At 36.3% G+C, this 22,899-nt stretch overlaps 3 protein-coding genes and 1 pseudogene across 3 annotated transcripts in view; all 4 read left to right on the top strand.

Moving 5' to 3' along the window:
* Positions 1-1,390: 1,390 nt before the first annotated feature.
* LOC126589032 (inositol 3-kinase) lies at positions 1,391-3,925 on the top strand. Its single transcript, XM_050254211.1, has 2 exons — positions 1,391-2,618; positions 3,481-3,925. The coding sequence occupies exons 1-2, from the start codon at positions 1,761-1,763 to the stop codon at positions 3,775-3,777; spliced, it is 1,155 nt and encodes a 384-aa protein (XP_050110168.1). The 5' UTR covers positions 1,391-1,760; the 3' UTR covers positions 3,778-3,925.
* A 1,152-nt stretch (positions 3,926-5,077) lies between these two features.
* On the top strand, positions 5,078-11,199 carry LOC126589029 (SMR domain-containing protein At5g58720-like). The gene is made up of 11 exons (XM_050254207.1): positions 5,078-5,986; positions 6,179-6,204; positions 6,463-6,576; positions 7,961-8,022; positions 8,720-8,952; positions 9,223-9,299; positions 9,373-9,429; positions 9,862-9,929; positions 10,024-10,130; positions 10,225-10,295; positions 10,781-11,199. Exons 1-11 carry the CDS (start codon positions 5,407-5,409, stop codon positions 10,901-10,903), a joined length of 1,518 nt encoding a protein of 505 aa, XP_050110164.1. The 5' UTR covers positions 5,078-5,406; the 3' UTR covers positions 10,904-11,199.
* Positions 11,200-13,042: 1,843 nt separating this feature from the next.
* Positions 13,043-22,899, top strand: part of LOC126589382 (stemmadenine O-acetyltransferase-like) — a 53,451-nt pseudogene continuing 43,594 nt past the window's right edge.
* Positions 22,713-22,899, top strand: part of LOC126589012 (2-oxoglutarate-dependent dioxygenase AOP2-like) — a 58,789-nt gene continuing 58,602 nt past the window's right edge. The window contains exon 1 of the mRNA XM_050254188.1: positions 22,713-22,718. The gene's annotated coding sequence lies outside the window, so the exon portion shown is untranslated. The remainder of the gene's footprint in view (positions 22,719-22,899) is intronic.

Genomic DNA, 22,899 nt, shown 5'->3' with positions numbered 1-22,899 from the left:
AAGTAATCGTAACCGTGTTATAAGTCTTGTGTTGTTGGATAGTAGCTGTTAGCAGTGGTGCGTTTGTAGAAGTACAGCAAAAACCTGATGGATATTCTGTTGTGTGAACTGCTTTAGGGGTATGAATTGCCGTACTTCACACTTTCATTTACTCCACCTACATTCCTCTCCATGTTCATATGCTTTGACTCTCCGTTTGTTTGCTCAACTGACGGAGCATAAAATTGAGAGGACGGAGTGCAATCAGAGAAAATGAGGGTGCGAAAATCGTCACTCCTTCTATACACTCTGTTTGGCATGCTACTTGATTAACTTTGCGTTTTGGTCTGCTGTTTCTTTCTGGTTCTGATAACCGATTTCATTCTTCTATAATGTCCGTATTTGGAACAAAGGAAATATCCAAACGTCCAAAGACGGAACGATCCGTCTATTTATATATGGTCATTAGATATTATTACAGCATTTGGTTGCTTGTTCTGGGTAATACAAACTTTAAACCGTAATGTGTTTAGGTTTCTTGGAACTTTGAATTTCACATCTTTGGATGTCGGATTTGATTTGGGTAAAGCCAGAGTTTGAGAATTCTTAACCACCATGGGGTGATCCAGTGTTTTGGGGACGACTTTAAGGCACTTAGAGCAACTCTACCCTTAAAAAATGAGCTGGTCCAAAGTTCATTTAATCCATCCAAATAAACAGTAATTGACTTTAATGAACAGTAATTAGTTAAGTGCATCTCCATCCTAAAAAATGAGATAGGCAAGAGTTTATTCAATTTGTATTAAAATATTATTAAAATTTTTAATAAAATAATAATAATAATAATTTTAATTTCGAATAGAATTTTTAATCAATCTTGTCATGCCATTTATTATTTTTCGAAAGTACAATTTTTGTGAAATATGGTTAGGTATTTATATATTAAAAAAAATATTTTATTTTTTATTTATATTTTTAAACGATTTTTTATAATTTTTTATTAAGTTAATTAATTTGGACTGTTGGATTTCAAAAAAATGAAATCCAACAACTCAAAAGTGGACACGTGATCCTTAAGATTGTGACTTTTTTTTTTTAATGCTGGAATGTGCGCCCACATGCCAGCGGCAAAAAAAAGAAAAGAAATTCACATGGTTGATGTCATGTTAACGTTAGTCTGGCGTCATGTAAGTTAGTCTCTTGCTCAGTCCATTATGTACTGAGCTCAAAGTTGGCATTCACTTGGCCAGCCTATTGGAACACATTTGTTAAGGATGGAAGTGCTCTTATTTAACATCACGTGTTCTGCGTTCGATTATCGATACACAGGGGAACTGAGATGCCTCATTACCATTCACGTGGCATGGGATATTTTGATACAAACACAATCTGTTTTTTTAATAACACAATCCTTGTTATTAAGATACAAACACGATCTTAATTACAAATTATAGCGACAATTCCCAATGGTCCCAACCATCTTTCCCTTTCCGCGCAAACCAAAGTAGCTTTGAAGGAGGGCCGTCAGCAGCAGTCACCGTCCCTCCGTCTCGTCCCCTGCCATTGATTTCCCAAGCACTATGTATTCTTTACGACACCTGCACATACAAAAGTCCAAAACTTCGTCTTCTTTCCAGTCATCTCTTTCTCTCTCTCTCCCCTCATTTCTTCAATGGTGCCTCTCAAACCCTAACCATCTTCTTATTCTTTGTTTTTCTCACCCATGATTCCAAAACCCACCTGCGGATCACACAATCGAATCCAAACCCGCCAAACGCCACATGGGCCGAGACGGGAATCGATCCAATTCAGCTCCCCGGGTCCTAATCGCCGGCAACTACTGCCACGACGTTTTAATCAAAGACGGTGTCGTTTTGGCTGAGACTCTCGGCGGGGCCGCCTCCTTCATCTCCAATGTATTCGATGGAGTATCCGTTCCCTACGATTTGGTCTCCAAAGTCGGGTCGGACTTTGCTTACTCTGTCCCGCGTGACCCGATTGTCGTACCCGATTGCAAAACCACTCTCTTCCACGCGCATTTTGATTCCGGCGTCGGCGGTGATGAACGTCAGGACCGGGTTCTGCAACGGGTAAGAGCTTGCCACCCTATTAGGCCCTCGGATCTCCCCGACTCGAGGTTTGATTTCGGAATGGCGGTTGGAGTCGGCGGCGAGATTACCGTTGAGACGGTGGAGAAGTTGGTTGAGACTTGCGACACTGTGTTCATGGACATTCAGGCTCTGATTCGAGGGTTCGATGGAGTCGACGGGACTGTGAAGCTTGTGGGTTTGAAGGAGAGTGGATTCTTCCACCTCTTGCCTCGAATTGGATTTTTGAAGGCGTCGGCTGAGGAGGCATTGCTTATGGAGGTGGAGGAGGTGAGGACGCTCTGCTGTGTTGTGGTGACGAACGGGAGGCGTGGGTGTAAAGTTTATTGGAGAGACGGTGAGGTGGAAGTTGCGCCTTTTCCGACGAACCAGGTTGATCCGACGGGCGCAGGAGACAGTTTCCTTGGTGGGTTTGTTGCCGGGCTTGTTAATGGCTTGACTGTGCCTGATGCTGCATTGCTCGGCAACCTTTTCGGATCACTGACTGTTGGGCAAATTGGATTGCCCAAGTTTGATTCCAAGTTGTTGCAGGTGTGTCTCATTTTTCATTGCCATTGTTGTCTTCCTGATTGCTTCGGTTTGGATTGTGGGATAGTATGTAGATTTATTCAATGGTATAAAACTTATGCCACTAATACTGTCTATAAAGTTTTGAATTCGTATTTCGATATGATAGATTTGGCTAACTTATGTTCTTTTATATTGAGCGATTATTATAGCCGGATCATGTTGTTATGCTGCTGAAAAAGTGCATATATCTATGTGAAATTGTGGTTTCCAATTTTTGCTTTCTCTACCTAGACTAAAAATATGATCAGTTTCCAACTTGGGTGCATCGGCGAATATTAAATTAAATGTAAGTGAGATGTTTCCATCACATATTCCGCGATGGATTGTGAAGATAAGGTAGCTCTGAACATTGTAGTTCACTAACAGATGCTAATGGGAGAGACCTGTAGTCTTCATTCAGTCATCTGCAGAACTTAACTTTGCGTAGGAAATGTGACTCCATGTTCTTTAGCGTGACTCATGAAATATTTTGCTGTTTTCAGTGTCTTCGTAACAGTTATGAAGTATATGTTGTTTTCAAGAAATTTCACAGTAAAGATTGATACTGAGATCTTATTGTATGAGCACTTACAAAAATCAAGAATATTTACGCGTTAGGCATGTGTCTTTGCTTATAAAAAATGCAATAGAGGCGAACAAGTTCTGGTGGAAAGGCTGATTATGTGGTCGTATTTGTGCTCACACTTATTCTGTTGTAGATTTTTATCTCGTAGTTGTCGTACTACCTATAACTACGAAGTTTTCACTAATTGTTTCAGTAGTGAGCGGAGGTTGTTTTGTTTAACAAATATCTAATTGTAGTCTCTCACCTTATGTCTTGCAGAGAGTTCGTGAAGAGGTGCAGAGGAGAAAAATGCAGTGCGCTAATTGCCACGAAAGAAAAGATGACAGGTTTAGGTTTGTGAACATAGAAGGACATGAGCAATTTCAAGCATCCCTAGGAGCAGCTAAGCAGACAACAAAGTGCCTTGCTCAGGAACCTCAATGGGATCTGCCAAGTTCTCCTCCCAAGTCAATGGAACAGGGTGTCCTCCCTCAATACGCGACACAGCCTAAATTGTTGCCCGTCTCTGTCAATGAAGAACCAGTTCAAATCGTTGACACTGCCGGTAAGCCATGATTCTCGTCAGTGTACCTGTAAATTTCCTCATCCGTAACCTTACGCGGGATTGCGTCATGTCGAAGATGCGTGTATCTTTACTGTTTAGATCAATGTAGAACCCCAATGCAAAAATAAAAGAAGAAAAAAGTTGCTTTCTCTGAGAGAATTTTTACTCCTTTCCACTCGTAGTTGCAATTACTAATGAGTTCGATTGCGTACTGGCAAAAGGTGTAAATTGTGCCGGGCCTATCCGAGCATTATACGGGCTTGAAGGACGGAGTTGTGGCCCATTAAGCTGTAATCAGTTTGGGGTTCGGTCCATCACATAGTGTCGGCAAAAATAATGGGTGTCGGCACAAACTCATTATTTTTTAATCATGACCGATGATTTCATTTAATTTATTCAGTTCGATGGCCTAGTACAAGAAGTGTGTGAGAAGTTACAAATTATGAAACTGATCTCGTAGAATTGCAGAAAATTTTAAAATTGATATTGCATTAAATGCATGAATTGTGAAACCGATTTTGCATATTGATATTGCATTAAATGCATGAGTTGTGAAATTTATTTTGCAAAAGTTTATAAATTAGTATTTACGGATCTAATATCAGTTTGAAGTTTTCATTGAGGGTGTTAGTTTATAGTTTTGGCTAGGTTAAACAATAGGTCTATTTAGATTTTTGTCTTTATAAATAAAGCTCCACTAGTTTTGGGTAGGTTAAACAATAGGTCTATTTAGATTTATGTCTTTATATATAAAGCTCCACTAATTAAATTAATCAGCAGTAAGTTTAAAAAGTCGATTAATTTCCACCACGTGTACGCTAGCAACACCAGCAGTGAAATGATTGGCTGGCCCCACAGATTCCCTAATAATCCGGAAAATAGTTTTGTAATATCCAACAGATCTTCTTTGGATTGTTTTTAGGAATTTGTAAATCGTGTTCGTTATATAATGCAATCAGTTTTTATTAAGTATTGTTTATATTTATTTTTAAATAAAAATATTTAAAATAATTTTTAACCGTACGATTTATAGATTTTCGAAATCCTCACAAGAAAGATTAGGCGGGGATCCATATTCTTTTAATATGATCAAAATGGATTCTCGGATTCTCACCAAGAAAATCTGATGAAAATTTAGATTCTTTCAATATGATCAAAATAAATTCTCGAAATCCTCATAAAAAAAATCCAGCAAGAATCCAAATTTTTTTAATAGGATCAAAATATAATGCGATACATCACACGTAGTACTATATACATTTCGGGACTCATTTCTTCTTAGTTAAGTAACTCCAAAAAGTCGTCCCCCAAATAAACCAACAAACAAATAAAACATGAATCCCTGTCAACCACTCGCCAACCCCCCACCCACCCGGACGGCTCACTACTACCACTACCTCCTTTTATTTCGGAAATCCCTAAATTAGCCATATCCCCTTCTCTAATTCTCCGTTTCTACCCCTGCTCCGCCTCCCCAACCTGGGGTTTCTGATCTGATTCCTCGTCCACCGTCCGGTTTCAGAAACCCTATTCCTCGCAGAAGCTCATATCCCCCAACCGAATTTTCGCGCCAGGGTTTTATATCATCAGTCGGCATCGTGACGGAATCCGGTCAAACTTTAGCTGTTTCAGCTGCGGCGATGAAGCACACGAAGAGGAGGAGGAGGAAGAAGAGCTCGGCGGTTCCGACGCCGGTCGCCAAGGAAGACGAAGAGCAGAAGGTGATCCGCGCGCTTATGGAGGTTTTCTCGTCGGTATCGCTTGACGATGCCACTTATGCATACCGAGAAGCCGATGGCGACGCGGGCAAGGCCGCGGAGATTTTGGAACGGGCTGTGGCTGAATGTTCCGAAGAGCCGTTCACGAGCTCCACAGCGAGTGGCGTTTCTGGATCGGACGCGGCTTCGAGTTCGGGCTCGAGCTCGGGTTTGGGTTCGTCGGAAGGGTTTGAGTCGGGTTGTATTCAGAATTTGGTGAGCGAGAAGGGTTTAAGGGGTAAGCAGAAGAGGGTTGTGGCGGCCGCCGGAACGGTATCGACGGTTTTGGGTAAGGAGTACGTGAGCTCGATTCCCAGGAGGGGTCCAACGTCGTCAGAAGTGACGAAGCTGAAGGGTTTTGGTAATGGAGGTGCTGCTGGGCAAGAGGAAGCTGAGCAGTTTCTTTGTTCTATGCTTGGAGATGAGTCTGAGCTGAGCTTAGCGGTTGTTAGAGACGTCCTTTGTATGTATCCTCTGTTAGTTTATTTTTATGTTTATGATAATATCATTTCGGGGGTTTTCGGTTTCTGTACGAACTACAATTTGCATACTAACGAAAGCGATGAATTAAGGATGAATTGTCTTTTGGTCTGAAAGTTTGCTTTGGTGTGCGTTCAGTGGAAATATTGTATAACCCGAAATTTTGGTTTTGCAGTTCAGTGTGGGTATGATGTTGAAAAGGTACTAGGAGCATTGTGAGTTGGAAAAGTTATCCTTTTTTTTTTGGTTCTCCTCTAAGTGGCTGCCCTATGCCAAGGAAGATGAGTTAGTTGCGGTATAGAGTTTCTATTATGTTTCCGTCAGTGCTTAAGATGATTGCGGAACAATCATCAGGTTTCACGGGCATTTTAGAAACTTGGTCCGAGCTAATGAGAATCCGTATTTGAACCTATAGGTTGTTGCTGTTGTAGTCTGATGATTATTTATATGCTTCTTCAGGCCTTGGATGCATTGCTTGAGGCCTCTTCCTCGTATGAACAGTCCAGTAGTAGTTCCAACTATATAATGTTTTTTAAGGAAGATAATAGACATCCCTTTGAACAGTCTGACACTGTAAGTATATATATATTTTTTTTTTGTGTTCTTAAATGTGTGAAGATAATTGTTAAACATAATAGTGAAAGTTGTGCTCTTAGTCGTTTTCATTGTGCGGAACATTTATTTGATAGCTCACATGCATAGTTTGAGTTGTTTGAATTATGAGTTGTAGAAAGAACGCACAGTGGATATTTGAAAAAGAATGAGAAAGGAAGATCAAAAGGATAGAAACTACTAACATCACAACCGTAGGGTTTAGAAATCACTCCTAGGGTAAGGTTGCATAACACAAACCTAGATAGAAGCAAAGCTCCAGCAATTCTATTAATCTTTAAACCTGTACCCAGAGAGTTACAATGATGTAATTTATAAAGATTTAAACCTAAAATCCTTAAAGAAGGATATAATTCTTGTAGAACAAGGAAATTGAAAGACTAATGGGCCTGCTGGAGCCAGCATCCTGTATTTTAAAACCCTAGACAGTAAAAGTAGAACACCCTTTGCTCGCATGACAGATTTAGGGCGGCCTTCATTTTTGCTCTTCATTTGCTTCTTTTATTTGTGTTTTATCGATGTGAACCATCTTTTGTTTCGTACTATTCAGGACCATCTCTAGATGCTTTCTTGTACTTGTTTATTTTTTGCTGAGAATCTGTTCTTATCAGCCCCTCACCAGAAGTTACTATACTGTGGCCTATGGAAGAACAAGGGCTCCTCTGAATATGGAAGAACAAAGACTCCTCTGAATATTATGCTCTGCTCGCTTCTTTGCAAGTGGGGAGTTGAGTTTTTGGAGGCTGGGGTTGATTCAACTCATTTTAAGTATACATGACTAGTGTGATGTCATTTAGAAATTTTAACCTATCAAAACATCTCTGTCTTTTTTGGTGTATATTGTATTTTTAAATTGCAGCTAGCAACACCACCACCTCTCTCTCCTCTGTCTCTCAAACACACACATACACATGCGCACACACAAAATGTACATGCAGACTAACAAATAGAAAGTTAGGTTCGGGGTTTGATAGATTAGGACGGGTCTCTTGGTTTAGGTTTGACTCTTTTTAATCAATCGTGGTGCCCTGGATTCATTACACTTTTGAAACAGTTGAAGAGGACATAGTTATTACCTGTTTTATTTGTTAATAGGACGTGGTCATTACCCTTGTTTTCCAGGGTTTGTGTTATTGAAACTGGGATGTGTTTATGCTGTTGTCTGTAAGAGATTTGTAAGTGGCCTGACACGTAGGCTTATGAAGGATAGTCACTGACAGTGTAGATCATGTTATTTTTTATGAATTGTTATTTGTACATATTTTGGCCTCTAAAACGTTTGTGTATACTTGTTTAAATTTCTGTGCTTCATTGCATATGTACTGATGGCATAATTTTGTGATAGCTGACAGATAGGGCATCTGATTGCACTTCACATTCGTCTGAATATGAGCAAGATAATATATGGTATGCTGGATATGCTTGCAATTAAATTATTCTGATTGACTCTTCGTTTGAACTTTAATTTTTCTTGATGAATGCTTAGGCCGTACACTGTAATTTATCCCTATAGATGTATTTTTCTATTTTAATGTAAACTTTGAGTATACATACTGTGAGAAGCTTATCAAAATGTAGTACTTTCATGGAGTTCTGTGGTCATGTTCAAGTGTGTGGCCATATATGATTTTGATGGTTAGGAACAGTCAACAATGTTTAATACGTTAACCAGCCATCTGGCATCGGGATGTGCACTGTAATATTATGTTCAAACATTAAGAGCCCATGCATTTAGTTACATATGATGCTAGCTTATCATGAGATTGATAAGTGGATTATGTTATTGAAGAATTCACTCATTTTGGTTCCCTTTTGAGGTATTTCCCTGAGATACAGTTGATATTGTCTTAAAACTAGATGTCCAATTGTTTTCAATCTGGATGGTCATAATTTGTTTTTCAGTAAATACATTTAGTTTGTGCTAATTATGGTAGTAAGTATTTCATTCACCATTTAAATGCTATTATGCAGCTTAGCCAAATATGGCACAATATAGATTTTTCTTAGTCCCTTTTTTAGACCAAAATTTGTATCTCAATTTCTTTGGTTCATTGCTTTGAGGATGTTAAAAATATAGAACCTGATGTTGGTTTCTTTGTTTTAGGAATTATTCGAAGGTACTCACTGATTCTGAAGCTCATTCTCCTGGTAGCCCCAAAAATACTGCAGCAGATCTCTCTCAAAAGGTGTTGGAATCTTTGTTTAACATCTCCAAGAGTGCTGAATATGAACCAAAAACCATGAATTGGAAGAATGTTGCAACTAAATTGCAGTCATTGGCACCTAGGTATGATGTTTGCACTTCTGGCTCAGCGGAAGCACAGCAGGTCAATTTTGGTACTGAACTTCGAACTCCCGATGCTTCTTTTGCATTTGCATCTTCTCTTGTGCGAGGGATTAATTTCCTTTAATAGTAGTGGTTTATTTTGCTCAGAATGAAGGTTTTGATTTATTTGTTTATTCATTGAATGTATGCTATTGTTTTCTTTTTGAATGAACTGTTATCTATCCTACTATAGCAATGCCTTAATCTACCCAAATATGTAAATTTCTATATCTATAGCAATGCCTTATCTTTGTTCTTTCCTTCTTTGTTTTTCCTTGTAGCTCAAGGAGATGAATATCATGCATTCAGAGGAACTGCAAAGGAGCACTGGGATTCAATGAGGTCCTACTATCAGAAAGTAAGATGATTTTAACACCTTACTTTCAGCGGTTATTTCAATAACTTACTGATGAGGGAACATTTTTCTGCAGGCTGCAACGGCATATTCAAGAGGAGCACGGGAACATGCAGGTTACCTCGCTGAGCAGGTCTGGGCTTCTCTAAAAGCACAATGTTGTTTTGTTGTTTGGGAAGTGTGCTTTCTGTGTATTTAAAAGAATGTTGTGTTTTGAGGCATGCATGTCAGTTTTTGCTATTGATGGTGGAGTGGTTGTCCAGTGTGTTCTCTAGATTTGTGGACTTACATCCAAGAAAGCAGCATTAAATACTTGGCAATAACTCAAAGTTTGCACCTTGCACATCCATTAGTTTCCCTCTATCAATTTCCTCATCTGCCCAATGGTCTGGGAAAAACCTTACCCTAGGTTGATGCCCCTTGAGTGTTAGTTTAAGGTTCTATTTCCAAGAGGGCTTAAGCCTCACGGACAAGTGTTTTGTAATGTATTTAGTTATATTTTATAGAAAAGAAGTTGAATTCAAGTTGAGATATTAATGTTACCTCTTATCTTTCGATTGGCTAGGCGAAGGTACAAACTAAATTGGCACAAGCAGCTGACGAAAAGGCAAGCCAGGAAATCTTTAAAGCTAGGTTGGTGCAATGATGGCATGAAAATATTCGTTGTCTTATTCAACTCTTGCATTTTGGGTTTGTAGACAAACTAAGCGAATGTTCTATTCTGCAGAAACAAGGACATAGAAAATGTGATAACAATTGATTTGCATGGGCAACATGTCAAACAAGCCATGAAACTTTTAAAAATCCATCTACTGTTTGGAACTTATGCACAATGTAAGTGTGCAATTTTCTTTTTGCTTTCTCTTTGAACAATTTTGATCTGCAATTTTATTAGGTATGGTCTATTTACTTGTCTGCTCTGGTACAGCGGTTCAATTCCTCAGGGTTATCACAGGGTGCGGGTCGCATGGTTATGGAAAGTCAAAGCTGAAGCAATCGGTAGGGGTTTTAAATTCTCTTTGGCATGAATTTTTTGGGGAAATAGTGGGGTGCTTGGTAATGCATATTAAATTGATCAAACTGGTGCCCGAGATGTCTCTTACTTTATGATGGTGCCTTTTTTGTATATTACTGTAGTTTTGGTGTTATTTAACTCGATTGTATATTGATTAGGGATATGCTTTTTGGAACGGTTGAACGCTAACATCTGTTTTCTTTTTGGGAAGTTTTGGAGTTTTCATAACAATTACCGGAGGTTTTATTTTTCTCTTCTTCCCCTGCCATGGGGGTATTTGGCTATAGCGTAGTAAATGAAAGTAATGATCTTTAAATTTTACCTTCCCATCTTGTTATGGAAACATTGTAAGAAGAAATCTTAGAACTGTCCAAAGTATATCTTGGTTTCTTTAATTCGATTATTTGATCTCTCAACTTTATAAATATAAGCTTCGTTCAATATTTTTCTTACCGCTTGCTTTGTGTAGGTCATCGAACTTGCTGAGAATGAAGGTATTCAATGGAGGGAAGAGAATCGAGGAATGGTATTACTCAAGCTAGGTTCACATAGAGAGTTCAGCTTTCAAGATGCGGAGAGTGATCCCGAGTAACCTCCTTTAGCATGGTTTGTAATACCCACCACCGGTTGTGTATCTGGTTAATGTGGTCAGGCAATAGGGAGTTACTGTTTAGTGTAGTCGCCTTAATGTCGTGTTGGAGGCCAAGTTTACGGATGTCCATATTCATCTCTTTTCTCTAGGTCGCTAAATCATCTAGACGCCTCCATTGAAGAAACTAGCTCAGCTCAAGTTGCTCGTTGTACTTACTGTGTGTAGGGCATGTATATAACTTGAGAAAACTGTGTAAAACTTGACTTTGACAATGACTGGTCGTTTGTTACTGTTTATGGTTTCCTGTTTTGCTTGTGTTTGTCGCTTGAAGTGTGCGAATTCCACTTTACCTCATCAAAAGGCATTTTGCCCCAACATATGCTCACAAGTTGTGTTTTTGCGCCGCATGTACAGTAAGGATGGGCTCCTCGCTCGTCAAATTTGACAGATTTGACGACAAGAAGTAAAACAGAACATTTGACAGCTCATGGACTACTATCGTTTTTTAGAGATTAAAATAAGGAGTTATACTTATCTCAGAGAGTATTTTGTCTAAAAATAATACAAAATTAGAAACATGTATTTCTTTTCTTAGGATGAAAAGTTTTGGTGGTAAAAAAACATAAGAAAACACTCGAGCCCGACTGGGCAGTAGTAGCCGCAAAAAGGCAGGGAACTCTGCACTGTTGAACCTGCAGCAGAAAGAAAAATAAAAAGAACTAAAAAGATGCAGGCCAAAAAGGGAAGGAGAGGATGAGTTTTTATTTATCTTGTTCCCCATGCACTACACATTGAAAAAAAAAAAAAAAAAACTAATGAAAAGGGTTTGAAAATTTTGAGTTTGAATGATAAGGACAAAATAAAGGGTAAAGTGAATAGTATCAGGTTTGACTTTTTAGTGTAAAAATATGGTTTTTCGTTAAAGTGAACAATACTATGGATTTTTCGTTAAAACTCTCTAAAAAAATGCCAGCACGTGGTATTCGAAGAGAGTGAAGCAAAATAAGAAGGAAATGCATCCATGCATGGTCTCCTTGTGGTTATCGTCCACGACTAAATACAGTAAAACCTCGGTATATATGAACACAGTACGTTGGCAATCTAGCATACCCACTAGATGCAATGGCAACCAAATTCGAATTCCTGGTTTCATTAATCCAAATGGTCATCCAAATTCCCTTGCAAAATCCCACATAACTACAAGCAAAATAGCTATAAAACACCAATCTTATCGGTGCCTATTTGACGAAATTGTCACGGAAAAGAGAGGTAAAAAATGCAAAAATTCCAATTGTAAATCATCACTATATAAATTAAAAAGGAAAAATGGTGAAGCTTTCAATATGTCTACAATGCTCTCACCTTGATAGATGAGAACAATGAACAACTGACCAAACAAAATAAGGACTAAATAGTAATTTTACATGTTGTAAATGAATTTTCAAACGCACGTTGTGGATGGTTAATTATTCTTCCATTGTTTTTTTATTTATTTTTATTAAAAATTATCCAAGGACAAAGTAGGTTTGAATGGATCGGCTCTGATACCACATGAAGGTCCTTTTAGAGATCGAAACCATCAAACCTTACCAACAAATTTATGCTATGCATGTGCATTAAATGAACATGCACAAACCCTAATGATTTACTGAAAAGGTTCACATTCCGCTTGAGCGGCAGAACACAGTTATATTAACGCTTGAGCAGCATAACACAGTTATAGAATCCTCCGCTTGAGCGGCAGAACTCAGTTATATCATTGCTTTAGCGGCAAAAGCACTAACCTGAATTTGCAGCCATGTTCTGCAGTGGATGAATCGGTTCTTAGGGCAATGGTTAGTCTTCTCTTCTCTTGCAATCACGTTAGAGTTAACCAAACTATATGGAACAATGACAGACTACCGAGAAGAGGGACCAAACATTTCTATATATGCCTTGCAACTGCTTCCTCCCGTTAAGTGAGCAGTTGCAATCAGTTATCAAAGGAACTCTAATTGCAACATTTAAATTCAAATTTGTCCTTATATTTCCCTCCAAATGGTTGTTATCCGGTTACAACCCTAATTAAGTCTTACTTTATATATAGCTCATATTACTTGTGTTATTGCATGACTTGGTGTTTGATCTTACTCACAAATTAAACCTTACAACCACCTCAAGAATTCCCTATCCCAAGTTTTAACCCTTTACTACCCTTTACTACCCTTTAGCCGGACGAGTGAAAGACAACAAATTCATCGACTGCAACGAACGACGAGGGCATTCACTTTGTTGAAGCTCAAGTGCTCAACTGTACGCTTTCCGATGTTCTAAAAAACCCTAACCTTGCTCAGCTCAACAAGTTCTTCTCATTTGAACTCGAAAATTACCACAACGAAATTCCCGGAGGGGTCCAGCTCAACATGTTTCAGTGCGGAGGGTTTGCAATCGGCCAATGCGTGTCTCACAAGCTTGCTGACGGGTTGTCCAATTTCGTGTTCACGAACACCTGGGCCGCCACCGCACGCAGAGATCAAGCCGATATAGACCCTCCACAATTTGTGTCAGCTGCACTCTTCCCCCCACCGAAGGAGTTCAACCTTGGATCAGGTGGTAGCATGCCACTCACCAAAGATAAGGTAACACGGAGGTTTATTTGCAACGCTTCTGAAATAGAAACCCTCAGAGCAAAATACCAACGGAATACCAAAAATGTTCCGTCAAAACGCCCTTCCCGCGTCGAGACCTTAACCGCTTTCATATGGAATCGATTTGTGGGGCTGCAAAGGGTTGCGCTACGAATAAATTGTACCGTGTGGTCCAGACTGTGAACTTGCGCCCCAGGTTTGATCCGCCGCTGCCTCAAAACTCTTTCAGGAACATTTTTCACATTGCATTGACATCTCCGTTGCAAATTCTAAGCAACAGTTCGGATGATGAAGAATGTGATGACGGGGCGGTGCAAGATTGACAACGAGTGTATCAAGAAACTACAAGAGGGTGACTAATATTAGAAATATATTTCTCATTGATTAAAATGATTTACATTGGAGGTATTTATACACAGCAGCTAATAAAGTTTAGTTATTAACTAATGTAACTAATTAAACTTAATCTATGATTAGTTACAAATCAGTTACAATAAGAAAACTTAAAAGCTAAGTAATTGCTGACTGTGTTCCAGCCTTGGACTCTAGCTGGCACTGTTGAGTTGTCTGAGGATAATGTGTGTCTTTAACTAACTCTTGCAAGATATGATGAAACTAGGTAAGGACACGGCTACGTTATTTGGCTTCAGTAGTCATTGTGGGTTTCCACTCTATGAGAATGATTTTGGTTGGGGGAGTCCTACGTCGGTGGGTCACCGGCACTGGTTTACAATAACTTAGTGGTTTTCAGGGACACCAAAGAGGGTAATGGAATAGAGGCATATGTTAGCTTGGAGGAGAAGGTCATGGCCAAATTCGAATGTGATAGCCAGTTGCTCTCTTATGTTTCTCCAACTGGTCGGGTGCTCATGAATTATGGAAATTAAATGTTAATGTTTGTGTTATTAATTTCCCTAAATAAAATAAAATAAATAACGTTTGTGTTATTCAAGTTTTAGTATTTCTTCCACTTTTTATTCCGTTAATGAAATTGTTTATTACTCATTCGTTCTATATGTTATTTTCCTGCAATATAAAAAGTTGATGTTTCAATGTATTAGATATTCCATGACCTGGCGACCATAGTTTTTGGGTGATAAAAGTATTGTTAGTGCTAACATGAGTCTTCATGAGGTGCGTAGTTAAAGAAAGTTTTTTATTTTTTTAATTTTTTTTTTATAACTTTAATTAAAAAAAAATTGAAATTTAATAAAAATCTAGTGTTAAATTACATATTAATTATAGTCTATTGATCGTGCGAGGTGATGGGGTGGTTCGGAGGGCCACTTGTTGGCTTCAATCTTTCAAGGAAGCAAATTCCACACCCAAGGGCGTTAGGCAATCTCACCGGATCAAGTAGAGCGTTCTATCAGAGGGAGAAATTTTTAATTGTGACAGGAACATAAGTGGTACACTACCTGTTTTAATAAGAATTATGGAAAATTTTATTTTTTAAATTATTAACTTTTTAACATATATATCCCACAATTTATTTAACGATACATGGTGTACTATCTCGTATACCAATCACGATGAAAAATCTCTCCAACGGAGGGCTGGGTTAAAGTAAAAGTGGATGGTGCTACGAAGCTTGGTGAAAATCTGGGTGGGGGAAGGTGGGAGTGGGATCGGTGTTTCAAGTGGAGTTATTAGCTGTGCTGGCAGGTGTTAGGCTTGCACATCAACTCGGGGTCCACCAAGTTGTGGTGGAGAGTGACTCATCCCAAGCTGTTGCTCCCATCTGTAACCCACTCTGGGAGGCTGTCTGCGATGGGTCTTATAGCACAAGACGTCACTCAAGTTGCGCGCCTTCTTCACCCTACGGACTACGGAGTTCCTGCACACCCCTCGAACATGTAATGGTGTTGCTCATAGGTTGGCCAAGTTTACTATGGACTAGTTTGGTTTGAGAAGCCTTCTGATGTTATTTAGGACCTTCTTGCCCAAGATTTGATTCTTTTTGCAGTCAATAATATATTGACTTTCCTTAAAAAAAAAAATATATATATATATATATATTAATGTACATAAATGTTAGTATCGAATTATATATACCGAAATGTATGCACTAAAATATATTATATTAATTATTGTACCTAAATGTGTGTATCGAAATGTATCCGTTGAAATGTTAGTACCGAAATGTATAATATTGAATTAAGACCGAAATGTTTGTACTGAAATATATGTACGAATGTGTGTACTAAAATGTATTATATTCAATTAATATAGCTAAATGAAGAAGACAAAGTATATTGAAATATATTGTATAACAAACATTAGTTTATTTAAATTTTTACAACAAAATATATTATGATGAATGAAATGAAAATGAAAATTATAATTATAATGAACACGCATGCAAATACTCTAATTAAGTTCAACATATTGGCATTTTCCAAGCTACATTATTGCAATTATTCAAGTTTTCCACTATTTAGATCCAAGTACTTTCTGGAAATTATTCAGGTGACCAAATACTTCAGAGTTTTTTGTTTCCTCATATGTTCTATGTTACAAATTGAAAAAAAATAGAAGTTGTTAATGTAAATCATGACATTTTAAGTGAAGATGAGGAAATAAAATGTAATTATTGTGGAGCAGTTTTCTTAATTGCTAAAAGAAACTGAATAGTTTCTTCAATCGATTCTCATATGCATTTAATAAGATATGTTAAAAACAAACATATGTTAATCCACCAATTTAAGTGTACCACAAGGAGAAAAAATAAATTTTCAATTGCTCATCAATAATTAAAATTGACATATGTAGACGGAAGTAGACTTTCCGAATTGCTCATTTCACATTTTTATGAAGTTGATCACAATAAACTCTTCTACCACAATTCTTAGCCTGCAAATAATGTGATTGTTTTCATCCTATTGTAAATGGAAATATAAACCTTCATTCTGATGAATTGTAAATTGAGAGAAAAAATGCATAAAAGGACAAAGGATTTATAAGATCTAAAAAAGTATAGAAAAATGAGTAGCAATGCATATGTACTGAATTCCAAGTCAAAAAATAAAAATTTTATTGTGTGGGCAGTTAGACCTAGAGAACTGATTGATATACCTAAAAAACAATCACCTGAACAATAAGTAGAAATGATCAAAGATAAAAGAAACAACGTCCATGGAACATTGCAAAAGAGCTCGTAGCTCAGTTAGTCAAGAGAAAAAAAGAGAAGGAGACCAACTCATCATTGCTCTAAACATGAAATCAAAATTCAAGGGAAACCGTCATAGAAAACCAACAAATTACTTGCTTGGTAAAAGAATAGGTTTTGGGAGGTTGCCAACAAAGTTGACGTGGGTTTTGCGAGAGAGCAATCCCAAATCTTAGCATCTTCAAAGGAGATGTCAAATATAGTATGTCAAAATTTTATTTGATGGCTGATGTGGCAAATTGAATACAAGTGTTAAATTTTCTTCTTTTCCAATGGATGTGTCAAATATTTATTTTATTATTTTATTGGGCCTAGTGTTACATTAACTATTAAAAAATAATCAAAATTAGCTTTAGTTTTTATTCTATTGGTTGTTAATAGGGCTCATGCATTAAAAATTAAATTAAATATATTTGACTCCTTCTTTGTTTGTTGTCAAAAAAGGCAGCTAGAAAGCAATGAGTCAAATGACTCACATGCCACATCATATATGACATATCCATTGGAGAACACTTAAATGTTTTTTAATCCTATTTGACATCTCCTTTAAAGATGGTCTTACTTTGTCAAACGCTTAGAGAATTACAAATTCAATAAATAAAAAAACAAATTAAAAACTATAACTTTAAAAACAAATAAATAAAACAATTTGTAATCGAATTACAGGACAAATTATCAAGCCTCTTCGAGTTTTACATCAGTTTTTTTTTCTACGGTAGAATCAGAAAATTGAAAGAAAAAAAACAATACAATTAATTTTTACATTAGCTTAGGTTACTCAGTTATCCGTGTAAGATTTCAATTAAAAACAAATAAGGGACAGATCAAAAACATATTTTTCTGTTAAAAGTTGAAATAAAATATTTTAGAAAACAATTCAAATCCATGCAGAATATAAAAGAAATGAAGTACAAAAAAATATTAGAAAATATTGTTTCATTGATAAAGGATGACAAAGTTGCTCAATGCAACACCGAAAGGAAAATATAAAAAAATTTAAAATGACAATTGACAAAGTTTGCCGAAGTGTATCGCCTTAACCTCGTGTTGGATTCCTTTAGCATGGCTTGTAAAACCCGAGAAATAGTGTAATCGGTATACGAGATAATACATCATATGTTATTATACAAATTGTGAGATATGTATGTTAAAAAGTTAATAATTTAAAAAATAAAATTTCTCACAACTTATATAAAAATAAGTGGTGTACCACTTATATTCCGGTTACAATAAAATGTTTCTTGTAAAACCCACCACAAATTGTGTTTTTGGTCAATTTTCTCAAAAAAAATTGCATTGTGACAAAAACATGGATGGTACACCACGTGTTTTTATATAAGTGGTGAGAGAAATTATATTTTTTAAGTTATTAACTTTTTAGCACACATATTTCACTATTAATATAGTAACACGGATGGTGAAAAATCTCTCAATTTTCTCAGTCAATTGATAGTTACTATTTAGTGTAGTCGCCTGTCGGGTCGGAGGCCAGGTTTACAAATGTCCATATTCATCTCTTTTCTCTAGGTTTCTAAATCATCCAGCGCCTTTGTTGAAGAAACTAGCTCAGCCCAAGGTGAATCGTTGTACTTTACTGACTCTGTGTGGGAAACCGTGTAAAACTTAACTTAGTTGACAATGACCTGAAACTGAAACCGTTCGGTCATAACATCCATCGTCGTTTGATTCTCTTTTTTGTTTGGGAAATTTTATTAAAATCCATCTAACATCTTTCTAGGATTTGGATCCTCTCCTGAGCTAATGGAGAGGATCCTCCTGACCCATTATCTTGGACCGTTGGATTTTTATCCAACGGCTACAAACAGGAGGATCCCTTTAAAGTTATAATAATTATAGCCGTTGGATAAAAATCCAACGGCCCACGATTATGGGTCAGGAGGATCCTCTCCATTAGCTCAGGAGAGGATCCAAATCCATCTTTCTATACCCAATTTAAATTTTAAATATTAATTGTCTATTTTACTTTATTGCATAATTATTATTAAATACAAAATGAAATAAATAATAAAAATCAAATTTATCAATAGGCCCACATACTATAACTAAACCCTAGCATCACTCTTTATTTATCCTACGTTTATTCCGACTAAAACTCTAATAGCTCTGATAGAGAAAAACAAGTTTTTCTATTGATGGATGGTGATTTTGAAGTTTTTAATCCTCCAATTAATGTATGACTCGATTTATGGATATTTTGTTTGTTTGCTTCTTCTTTGGATTAAATTTCATACTTTTTATATTATATTGTATTTGTTTCTCTATGTTGTCTATATGCGCCCCAAAACACCAGTGCAAGGACTTTTGATTAGTACTGCAAAGACATAAAACTTGATTCTTTGTGCAAATAAAGATTGCTCAACCTTAACCACGCACTAGGGGGTGGCATGTCTTGCACCTTTTTTATTCGAAATAGCTTCAATTTGTTTATTAACATAGCAGCAAAACACTCAACCCTATGTCACTTCAAAGTTTTTTAAAAAGTACATGAAAATGCTCGATTTAAAAAAGACTGAGCTGGAGCTTGCATAACATTCTCTTGGCAAATTCAAGTCTATGGAATGATTTTTGGATCCCAAGTCCATGGATGAGTTGTGGTAGCAGAAAAAAAAAAAAAAAAAAAGCAGCCATGGAAATGCTAGTTCTATCCGGCAGATGCAATTATAGGGGGGCAAAGGATGACTCTTTGAAAAAAAAAAACATTCAATTAGAGATGTTATTTTATAAAGAGAATGAGTGTAAAGATAATTTGACATTTTGAATTGGGTTAGAGAGGGTAGTTTAAGTAATAAATTTGGGTTTAAAGAGATATTAATTCTTTAATAAAAAAAATATGGGTGAAGAGAGTAAGTTGGAGCTTGCACCTTTTTTTATTCAAAATAGCTTCAATTTGTTTATTAACATAGCAGCAAAACACTCATCACTATGTCACTTTAAAGTTTCTTAAAAAGTACATGAAAATGCTTGATTTAAAAAGTACTGAGTTGGAGCTTGCATAACATTCTCTTGGCAAATTCAAGTCTATGGAATGATTTTTGGATCCCAAGTCCATGGATGGGTTGTGGTAGCAGAAAAAAATAAAATAAAAAAGAAAAAAAAGTAGCCATGGAAATGCTAGTTCTATCCGGCAGATGCAATTATAGGGGGCAAAGGATGCCTCTTTGAAAAAAAAAACATTCAATTAGAGATGTTATTTTATAAAAAGAATGGGTGTATAGATAATTTGACATTTTGAATTGGGTTAGAGAGGATAGTTTAGGTAATAAATATGGGTGAAGAGAGTAAGTTGGAGCTTGCACCTTTTTTTATTCAAAATAGCTTCAATTTGTTTATTAACATAGCAGCAAAACACTCAGCCATATATCACTTCAAAGTTTCTTAAAAAGTAAATGAAAATGCTCGATTGAAAAAGGACTGAGTTGGAGCTTGCATAACATTCTCTTGGCAAATTCAAGTCTATGGAATGATTTTTGGATCCCAAGTCCATGGATGGGTTGCGGTAGCAGAAAAAAAAAAACAGCCATGGAAATGCTTGTTCTATCCGGCAGATGCAATTATAGGGGGACAAATGATGCCTCTTTGAAAAAAATTCAATTAGAGATGTTATTTTATAAAGAGAATGGGTGTAAAGATAATTTGACATTTTGAATTGGATTAGAGAGGGTAGTTTAGGTAATAAATTTGGATTTAAAAAGATATTAATTCTTTAATAAAAAATAATATAGGTGAAGCAAATAAATTAAATATAAAAAGAGGTTAAATGTGTTCAAATAAAATTTTCCTTCTTGTTTTCTGTTTTGCTTGCATTTGTCCCTTGAAGTGTGCAAAATCCACTTTACCTCATCAAAAGGCATTTTGACCAAATTTGGCGGATTTGACGACAGGAAGTAAAACAGAACGCTTCAACATGGGTGAGAGGGAGCTATCCAACTGTATTACATGTGGTCTATGGGCCACAAGAAATGACACTAGGCAGAGTATTCCCTACCAAGTCTTCCTATTCTTCCTGCTACTGCTCTGGCTGCTTGTGAGTAAGAGTTCTCCTCCAAAAACGGCTTTTTGTTATAGGTAAGTTGAGTAAAAAAATGTTGGAATCGAAGTGACAATAGTGAAGAATTTCAAGTAAATATATGATGATTTGTAAGCGGGTAGTATTACAGAGATTGAATTTGTAGAAAAAATTTATAAAGTAAATAATATAGAAATTGATGATTGAATTATTACTTAAGCGTTGGTAAACGTGTTTATTTTTTACTGGTGATACATAATTTAATTTGTAAATTTTATTTACAAATTTAGTCTCCATAGCATCACCCTTTGTAAGCCTAGTGTTATTTGTAAGCGTGGTGTTATAAGTTTTTCTTTCAAGTCTTTCCTCTTCCTCAAAGTCACATGAAGCCCCATTTTTTTGTATACCTAATAATCAAAGATTAGTTGTCATTCACTTTAAGTTTAATATTTAGGGAACTTTAACGAAAAGCACCTGGTACTGTTCACTTTAACGAAAAACCACATTTTTACACTAAAAAGTCAATCCTGGTACTATTCACTTTACCCTTTATTTTGTCTTTATCATTAAAACTCAAAGTTTTCAAGCCCTTTTCATTAGTTTTCCTTAATATTAAAGCTTGAGATTAAACTATTAAAAGCATATACATTTATTTTCCACACTTAATATCAAATCAAAAGATCACCATGTATTCTTTTTTTATTTTAAGAAAAAATTGGAAAGAATACAATAACTTTATTTCTCGAATATTCAAAGATATGCGGCTTTTAAGCGGGGTCATTAAGATTGGAATAACTCCTCACTTTTGTCATTGATAGTGAAAAATTGATAGAAGTCGTCCATGAGTTTGTCAACCGTAAATTATTTTAGTCATTATGTGAAAAATTTGTTGAAATTCTTTTAGCTTTTGCATTATTGGATAAAACTCTGCAATTATTTCACGTAAACCTAAGAAATTGCCACTAAAGACTTCATAAGATCTTTCAGTTGTTCCACGAAACGTTAAATTACAGATGACAAGCCATTTCACAATAACAATAATTCTAAGTATTACTTGTTTCCAATGTTGTATCTCTTTCTTGATTCTCATTTGGAATTCTTTGTCAATTGCGTGATTTTTTGTGAATCTGCTTAACATCATTTTCTATCAAATTTACAAACGTCTCATTCTTTTTAGGAAAAAAAAATTATTAAGAGATTCTCTTAAACTTTCAGAAATTTCGTTATCCTTTTTTTTTTCTTCTTCATATTGTTATAGAGTTGTTTCCCGTAGACATGGATTTAATAATTTGTTGCAAAAATTACTTACACGCAATATAACAAAAATTTCTAATAAAAATTATAATTCCAATATATATCATATATTATAAAAAGCACTAACTGACTAACATATTATATATATATATATATATATATATATATAGTCAAACATATATTACATATCATAGAAAGCACTAACATATATTAAAAATCGATAAAGCTGAAAGAAAAAAACATGGGTTTGACCTGAAATTCCAGATTGTTACTGTTGCAGGTGGAATGAAAGGGACGTCTGGCATAGCCACCGTGCTGGATATTACATGTTTGAATGCAAATTGGGTGTTCCGTGTTCGACTTGAATACTGGAACTCGAGAATTTCGAAGCGGGAATTAAGACCGGAAGACGAAGAGAGGAATGTGGGTGTGCAGACTATCAAAATATGTTTTTTTAATCCATTTTAGGCTCTGGACAGGGACCTGTTAGTATTGGGCTTGCCGGCTTGGGTCGGCCCTGTTCGTCAGGCAATGTTTTTTAGGGGGTGTCCTATTTTCTGGTAGTGATAATTTTTTATATTTAATTTATTGTTTTAAAATGCAGGATGGTGCCACTTAGTATTAAGGTCTAGTGATATTCTGGTAGGATCAATTCTGTAGGAATGGAGAAGAAAAGGAAAATGCAAGGAAAGTAAGAAATAAAATAAGAATTCTTTTCATTCATGCATTTCCCAAATGGTGAAAGGAGACTTATATACAACCCTAGCAGAGGAGTGCCCAGATGGGAACACATCTCTATCCTCATAACTGTTGGATGAAGCCAACTACTACAAAGATAAGACAAAATACCATAAAGATATAAACCCAATAACTAGGATCCTAACATATTCATCTTCACTTGTAAATGAGAAGTTTTAAG

The sequence above is a fragment of the Malus sylvestris genome, chromosome 11 (genome assembly GCF_916048215.2).
Source record: "Malus sylvestris chromosome 11, drMalSylv7.2, whole genome shotgun sequence".
NCBI classification, from domain to species: domain Eukaryota; kingdom Viridiplantae; phylum Streptophyta; class Magnoliopsida; order Rosales; family Rosaceae; genus Malus; species Malus sylvestris.
This window is presented reverse-complemented; position numbering and strand designations above follow the sequence as displayed.